The sequence below is a fragment of the Magallana gigas genome, chromosome 6 (assembly GCF_963853765.1).
Source record: "Magallana gigas chromosome 6, xbMagGiga1.1, whole genome shotgun sequence".
Lineage (NCBI taxonomy): Eukaryota > Metazoa > Mollusca > Bivalvia > Ostreida > Ostreidae > Magallana > Magallana gigas.
The window spans coordinates 47,761,663-47,770,306 of record NC_088858.1 but is presented as its reverse complement, the minus strand read 5'-3'; the positions used below and the strand labels follow the sequence as shown (position 1 = coordinate 47,770,306).

The 8,644-nt window shown below is 32.7% G+C and overlaps 1 protein-coding gene across 1 annotated transcript; it reads left to right on the top strand.

Moving 5' to 3' along the window:
• LOC105333110 (proton-coupled folate transporter) lies at positions 1–3,947 on the top strand. The gene is made up of 4 exons (XM_034467535.2): positions 1–1,151; positions 1,325–1,408; positions 2,616–2,772; positions 3,029–3,947. The coding sequence occupies exons 1-4, from the start codon at positions 53–55 to the stop codon at positions 3,087–3,089; spliced, it is 1,401 nt and encodes a 466-aa protein (XP_034323426.2). The 5' UTR covers positions 1–52; the 3' UTR covers positions 3,090–3,947.
• Positions 3,948–8,644: the final 4,697 nt, after the last annotated feature.

The window sequence follows — 8,644 nt, the reverse complement described above, 5'->3', positions numbered from 1 at the left end:
CATATCTCGTGACCAACTTGTCACCTGTTTTCCAGTTACGTTTTAGTACACGATGAAAAGACAAGATGAAATTCGCGAGAGCTACATCCGAGTTTTCATTCCTGTTTGTGCTTCTCTTTTCTTTTTATTTGAATCGTATGTCCATTGTATTTACACTGCTTATGAATATGGTCATAAAACATTTCAGAAACAACTGTTTCCAAATATATCTAATGCAAGCAGTAGTGAAGAATCTCTATGTGAAACCAACACATCCTCAAAAGCTTACAAAGACGAACAGGTTGTGCAACAAGTGGTGGCAAGATGGGGAGTTTACATCAACTTGGCACAAGGAGTACCACTTGTCTTTTCAAGCTTGTTGTTCTCGTCTCTGAGTGATTCTATGGGAAGAAAACCGTTTCTGTTCATTGGAGCCATTGGTTTGTTTACCAAGCAGCTTTTAATGACTCTAGCTATGGTAATGGAATGGAATATCTACTTGTTTGCTCCTTTTACTTTGATTGAAGGAGGAAGCGGAGGTTGGATTACCGTAATTGCGATCGCATATGCCATTGTTGCTGATATTACGAATGCAGGAAAACACAGGTCTTTTCTGATGACTCTCTTAAGCGTTGTTTTAGGAACAGGATTTTCCCTTGGGACATTTGTGTCTGGATATATTGTCACTGAAATTGGCTATGAGTACTCAATGGCTGTGTCGTGTGGCAGTGCTGGACTTTCAATTATGATAATATGCTTTATTCCAGAGACAGTATCAAAAGCACAAAGAAGGAAATCGAATTTTAGCTGTATTGGCAATTTAAAAGACATGATTCAATTTTACACAAAAGATGATCCCTCCTCTCCGAGTTCCACAAGATTCAGATATTTAACTGCAATATTAGCTTTCTTTTTCATAATGGGTGCGAAATTCGGCGCATTTGCATTTGAAGTGTTCTATTTGCTTGGCCCTCCATTTTGTTTTAGTCCAAAGGAAATAAGCATATTTGAGACCATAAAAACAAGTCTTTCTAAACTTGTTGTTATACTAGGAATGAGACCAATGCAGAGATGTCTGATGGACGAACTCATAGCTCTGATTGGTGTTCTTTCATACATAGCTATGTTTGTACTGTTTGGAATAGCACCAACAGAAACGTTTCTCTATATAGGTAGAGTATAACGTTTAACAATTCTATAGCATTATTTTTTAGATAACTGATATGGCGGTACTCCGTTTGACACAATACAACTCAAGACACTATTGCAAGACTTGTTAATAGCTGAAAGAACCACTAATTTTTGAAGGACAAAATTGTGATACATACACTATCGTTTGTTTCAGCTGTTGCTGTTGGATGTTTTGTATCGTGTGTTCCTCCAATTCTTCGCGCCATTATGTCTAAGATGACGCCCCAAGACAAGCAAGGTTTTTTTACTCTTTTCAGAAATTATTTGTACAAAATTAAGAAAAACAAAATACCGTGTATCCGATAATTTTCGCGGATATCTTATTTTCGCTATTTTGCAATATATTCCAAATTGCAAAATATTGAATACGTAGAAATTATATCCTGTAATATTTTCTATAAGAAACTTTTAAATTCGGAAAAAGTGACTGACACAAATTAAAAATTCGACATACAATTGGTACAAAATTAAGATTAAAACAAATATATATGGCTTGCTTGGTAAATGAAAACACTATTTCAACTTGTTTCAAGTATTATTAAATAACTTTTATAAATGCACACAAAATATATATGTATATTAAGCTTTTCTCTTTTTAAGTAGCAATTCGTTGAATTCTTTATTTTATATTGTATTCGAAATAACATTTAGACCAACGCTGTTGCAAAGCATGACCTTTGGAAATTATCTGTGTGAATTTTTTTATGATTTATGTAACGACAGCGGTACAAAATGTTTTATCAAATCAATTCTGAGCATTTGCATGCAGTTTACCAAGTTTGTAGCACTTAAAAAGATCTAAAAATGAAAGATATTATCAAACTGAAGTTGATACTAAACATGATCAGATATTTTTGTGTCTTTTACATTTGTTTGTTTTTTGTATTAATCGTTGTCCTTTTACATGTGTTCTTTTTTTAAGTGCTGCTGTATTCTTGCTGGGTACTTTTTGACTTTTTACAAAGTACTTTTTGTGTTTTTACAGGGTACTTTTTATAGGTGTCTTTTCGGATATTAATGCTATTGGTTTACATGTGTTTGTTTTTGTAAGTACTGCTTTCCTTTTATAGGGAAGTATCGCTGTCTTCTTAAGCTTACAGGTGTCATTTTTGACAGGATCGCTTTCTTTGTACAGGTCTCCTATTTAGAAGTATAGCTGTCCTGTTATAGATGTCCTTTTTGGTGGGATCGCTGTGGTGTCCTTTTTGGTTGTATTGCTGTCATTTTACAGTTCTCTTGTTTAGAAGTATCGCTGTCTTTTTATAGGTGTCCTTTTTGGTGAGATTGCTGTCTTTTACAGGTGTCCTTTTTGGAAGTATCGCTGTATTTTTACAGGTGTCAATTTTTTTAGTATTGCTGTCTTTTTACGTGTGTTCTTTTTGTTAGTGTAGTATCGCTGTCTTTTTACAGGTGTCCTTTTTGTTAGCACTGCTGTCTTTTTACAGGTGTCCTTTTTGGAAGTATCGCTGTTGCGGAGAACATATGTAACCTGTCGAGTAGTGTCATAGGCGGCGCCATCTACTCGGAAACTGTGACTCTCTACCGGGGGACAGCCTATTTTGTATTAACTGGATTTTTGGTCTTGTCAGCATTTCTTCTGTTGTAAGTACTAATACTGAAAACCAACATTTACATGCAACGACTTTATTTCGCAATTTATAGGAGATTTGTTTTTGCGATCAAGCAATTCTATGAAAAATCACTTCAATTAGGATCGACACTTCTGTTGTTATGTAGTTTTGTTGTTCATCCTATTTTTCGATGAATTCCTTTATCCTCTGTATTTGATTTCAACAAGAAATGATTTACATCTGAACAATAAGCTATAAAATAATTATATTCTCTTTCTTTCTTTTAGGGCTTTCATAAAGAATGATAAAAAGAACCACAACAGAAAAGATTATATAGCTATAGAATAAACAAGAGCCGTAAAAGATAAAACAACAAGAGGCCCATGGTCTATTGTCGATTGTTTACCTAAGCAACATTAGCAATTAAAACATCAGCTTAATAGAGTCATACAAAATATCCGGACAATGTAGTAGAATAGATGCTGTACAAAAAAAAATGGTGAAATATATTATGGTGAAAAGAGACAGTAATGGATCAATACATGAAACCATTTATTATTGTCCCATTGCAAATAGTGCATTTGGTATAGCATTTAGTATAAACGTTATTTTATGAAGTCTATGTACTGGATTTATTGTGTATTTGTTATATAGTTCACACAATTCAACACTTAAATTAAAATGTTGAACTATCCATATACTGACTACACTAAGAATTTTTACTGCTGTGCCGAATTTTATAACCAATTCTCGCAGATTTATATAAGTAAATATATTTTTTCATATGTTTGTTCTTTAACATTTTTATTTAAGGAATAAGTCCCTTGGGCTTTATTAGATCTGATTACGCCCGACCGAAATTATCACCTCATAATATTCAGAGAATGATTCCTTATTACTTATCTTTATATAATTTTAAGCCATCATACGATTAAGTTTTTAAATGTAATTTAATAAACAAACCCCGCTGGCGCCTCAATTTGGCGTCATTTGAAGGTATGAGTTATATAGTACATGTACAAAATTGATACGTAGTGTTATCACAGGCAAATGCAATAGAAAATGTAAATATTTATATAGTACATATATCATGTTTTCTGACAATTGTAAATTTTTGTAGGGTGAGAACTAAGTAAGTTTTGGGAACTTGTGTTCGAATCCTTTGTACAATATATCTATATATTATCTACAATAAAATATTTTCAAACCAAAACTAACTACACACAATTCATAAAAATCAGTGGCCGATAGTAATTAATTACATGTAGTTGAAATTACTCCATTATTAAACGTGCCAAAAAAACTTAACTTCGCGCATATATATTGGGTATTTTATGGTGCCGATAAAACGACTAATGGTAAACTTTACAATTATAATGTGGCAATATATTAATCACTTTTCAACTGCTGTTAATTGAACAAAAGAATGAATTCTTGGGTAATTCATGCGGGATATGAAGGTGGCGACACTGCAGAAAAATATATAACCTGCATTATTTATTTTTACATCTTTCTTATCACAAAATAATCTATTAAAAGTAAAATGTCAGTAAAATTACTTTCATTGAACATCAGTACGTTGGCAAAAGGACAGCAGAATCGTCTCCTATAGGAATTTGAGTCTGACTCATGAACATTTCGTACAGTCTGTTCTTATTCTTAGGTCGCTGTAGGTTTCGACCAATCGATAAACGGAGCGCGTGTAGATTTCAGTTCTGTCCTTTTCTACAGAACTATGAATGATAATAAGAAATAGAAGGAATCATACTCTGTAAATGTAAATATTATATGTGGAAAGCACTTTGAACAAACGAAATATTAAAATGCCCCCGCTGATTTCAGAGAAGTCTGAAATGGAGAATGCTTGTAAATCTTAATTCAATCAGTGTCGCACACAACTATACATCGCATGCAGAATATCTCGCCTAATATCGTTTTTATTGTCCAATCATTAATGTGTTCGTTTTGACATAAAGTAAGCAAATTTAATTGACCGCCTGCATTTAAATTTACCTTTTGACTAAAGTTCTTCGACGAAGGCTTAAGTTTATGATATATCTGATAAAGGGACTCTACATCGCAGAATGCAACATCTTAAAATTCTCAGAATGCATCGATAATGAACTTGACCTTAGCATTAAAAGTTTGATCATTGAATTTTTTTTTTTGCTGTGAAAGATTTTCTTGGTCATATTTAGAGACAAAGGATGTTCACACACAAAGGTGCAGATTAAGAAAGATCGAACTTACTTAGATCATGTTGATAGTATGTGTGTGAGGGAACGACAAAGAGGTTTTCTGAAAAAGACGCAAATGTAATGTTCAGGGACCTAATAATATTTGGCATATTTATACGAATTAATTCATAAAATTGGCCCTAAATTTTGTTGTCAGGAGTGACCGTTGTGTCGTTGAGTTAAATGAACACATTCTAAATTCGGCACTACGATTATCGCTGACAGCGGAAATAAAATGTATAATCAAGTGATCGAGATTATTGAATATAGAAATAATATACATGTTTTGTAATGCAGAATAAATCTTTATACTGTCTATCTTATAATGGAAACAGTGCACGTGTCTCTGATTTGTCAAATATTAGTATGCATCGGGATTAAAACTAAATCAATAATTTATATCCTTTCTTTCAAAGTCAAACAATCAAATATAAAAGTATGATTTTACAACTTTTTATTTGAATATTCACACAATTTTTTTCAATGGAATTCATTCAGAAGAAAACCCCCAGAAGTAAAACATTTTATTAAGTGCACGTGTTGATGGCAAAACACTCCAAAATAAACGCAAATATTAAATTTTCTGGAATTCATTCTAAAATTAAAATTCCAAGACAACCATTTAAAAAATACCTGTAAATGATCAGATACAAAATATTTGTTTCTCTCTCTCTCTCTCTCTCTCTCTCTCTCTCTCTCTCTCTCTCTCTCTCTTAATTTTGATTGGTCACCATGGGAGCGTGTAACCAACCATATATTATATAACTTTCACTCAATAACAAGGAGTGGCAACCATTTAACATACTGTACTGACCAACTGATATACGAGAACATCATATGAATGTAATGGTGACCAAATGGTTTTACGCTATGACTCATTGTTTCATCATTCTAACCGTATAATATAAATAAAGCACCAGCTATGTCATTAAAACCACCATTTAACGTGCTTTTGCAACCATGTAAAAATAGCTGTAAACAGTTTAGTGTATTTGAGGTACTTATAAATATGTGTTACCCACCATACGTTATATACTTTTCACCATATAACAAGGGCTGGTGACCATTTAACACACAGAAACGACCCTTTATTTTATGAATCTCACCATGTATTATGACATACCATACCTTAAGGCAGCTATGGCGTTCCATAGAAATCGATATATTCTTTTAATAACATAAACAATATAAATTGAATTTCAAAACACAAAGACGTGTTGGTTATTATTTTTCCACCAAAAAAAAATCATAGTATGTGCATTACTTTTAGTTACCTTTTGACACAGCAAATCGCAAAAGCATTTTATATTCTTAAATACCTTCTTTCTATGAAAAATATTTTGGACATTCAAATCAACAATTCATTACAAACATGAATATAGAATAAGTATGGATCAATAGAGCGATTTGGTGGTTTTTTTTTTTTTTTACAATTGAGCGCACTTAGATTTTGGCGTATAACAAAGATACGGATATGTATATTAAGTCATACCCTGAAACCGATCGAAAACTAATAGATCGCGATTATTCGAGATATCGGCAACATTATAAGGTCCCTCAACCAACTTCATTATATAAAACTATAACCTTTCAAGAAAAAGTAAGAACATATCCCAAAAGAAAATAGGTTATATAAACGGTGCATGCCTTCATCCTACGGTTTGTTCCATTGTTTTAAGTTCGGGGTTATCAAAATGTAATGTCATAGGTGAGATAAAATCAAGTAAAGGTCGGTTAACGATGTAACCAAATACTGATATTTTTGGAAATATGATAATAACAGAACGGACAAACAAATAAGTTAAGGTAGTCGCCAAACATCCGTGACATTATTTTAAGATTCTTTGCATTTTGTTAGAAATTCGTAAATCAGTCCAATCCTGTAAAGTAAAACAACTGTGTTGCTTCCTTGTTTAATTTTTTTCGATAAAATAAATAACTGGCTTGTTTTTAATGCAGAAAAGTGTCCCTATTAATTCCATTTTTCTGGCACTTTAGTTTCTTTTCCTGCAGGTCTGCAGCTCCCGGTCTGAAAAATTTGGATGGACGACCTGGGAGCTACAGTGCCTCCCATAGTAAAAAACTGCAATTTAAGGCGCACAAAAAAAATGCGATAGTTTTGGACTAATTAAAATTATTCCTACACAAATTCTGGGAAAACAATTCGTACCATTAGAATTTTCAGGCAATTCACTATTGATATCGTCACTTTACTTGCCCCTGACTATCTCTTAAACATGTTAACCGACCTCGGAAAAGAAGAATATTAAATCACGTCGAGATCAAGGGTCGGCATTTAAAAAAATAAACAAACTGCACCACTTCACTTTACGGGGCTGGTGATGTTGTTTAAAAGAATATCAGAGGCAAGTAAAGTGACGATATCTGTAGTAAAATGTCCGAGGAATTTTTTGCAATCAAACATTTGTACAGAACATGCTTGGATAAATGTAATAGTAATGCATTGCAATGCATTACACGTTTTCAAAGTAATGCTAGTAATGTGTAATGCCACAAAATTAGAATTACAAGTGATGGTAATGTAATTCACTACTTTTCAAAATCTAGTGTAATGCTGGCATTACATGGCATAACTTTGCATTACTATGCTTATTTGTGCATGTTCACTTTAAAATATGTGATAAATAAATAATTAGCTGAAATTATATTTGATGAAATTTATTTTAAAGAATAAAGAAATAATTCTTGAGATAAAAATGTTTTAGTTGTATTATAAATTTTTTAAAATAAAGTTCATTTTTAAATTCTTAATATTGCAAGATATAACAACACAATTCCATAACATTTTTAATAGTGTGGTTTTTAAGAGTTTAAAATCATTTAATTTACTCCAATGCACCCCAATCCCCTTCCCTTGGCTATGTCCCAATAGAATAGAGGACAGACATGCACCTTTAATTTTAAAACAAAATGAATGCACTGTCCATCAATGATGAAAATCAAAATAACTTCCATTATTATAACCCATTTGAAAAGAATCCTCTCTCTCTCTCTCTCTCTCTCTCTCTCTCTCTCTCTCTCTCTCTCTCTCTCTCTCTCTCTCTCTCTCTCTCTCTCTCTCTCTCTCTCTCTGTTGTATATTAAGAACATTAGTTTGCACTGATAGAAAATACAAGATTCATGTAATTTTCTATTATTGCTCTTAATATATATCCTAAGATAAAGATTGTCAAAAAAAATTGTTTAGTCCCAGCTTCCACTGCTCCTGTAGAACATTTATTTAGTATAGCTGGGAAGATTTTCAAACCTAACAGGATGCAGGATTCTGTACTACAGAATGTGTTCGGAAATGAGATTAATCAGTCCAAAACTAGCGAATTTTTGTTCGCCGTAAGTTTTTTTTTACTATGGGAGGCACTGTAGCTCTCAGGTCGTCCATCCGAATTTTTTGAGACCGGGAGCTACAGATCTGCAGCTGGTTTCTTTTCTACCTTTTCATTATTTATTTTAATAAATATATTTCTTTAGAAAGTCATGCTCTATACCTTTTCTCCTCAACAAAGCAGAAGCAACCAAATCCTTTTAACGTCTTAGCTACTCGTCTTGTGCCACAAGGCTGTATTGCATTGAAGAAACCCTGTGAAATATACATTTTTTAAATTCTTCTTGTTCGTGGTTTTTAGGCATCAATAAAAGATATAGATG

Coding starts and splice junctions, on each gene's coding strand:
- LOC105333110 (XM_034467535.2), top strand. CDS start 53: ATGAAAAGACAAGATGAAATTCGCGAGAGCTACATCCGAGTTTTCATT. Junction 1,152..1,324: donor AGAAACGTTTCTCTATATAG/GTAGAGTATAAC, acceptor CGTTTGTTTCAG/CTGTTGCTGTTGGATGTTTT. Junction 1,409..2,615: donor GACGCCCCAAGACAAGCAAG/GTTTTTTTACTC, acceptor GTCTTTTTACAG/GTGTCCTTTTTGGAAGTATC.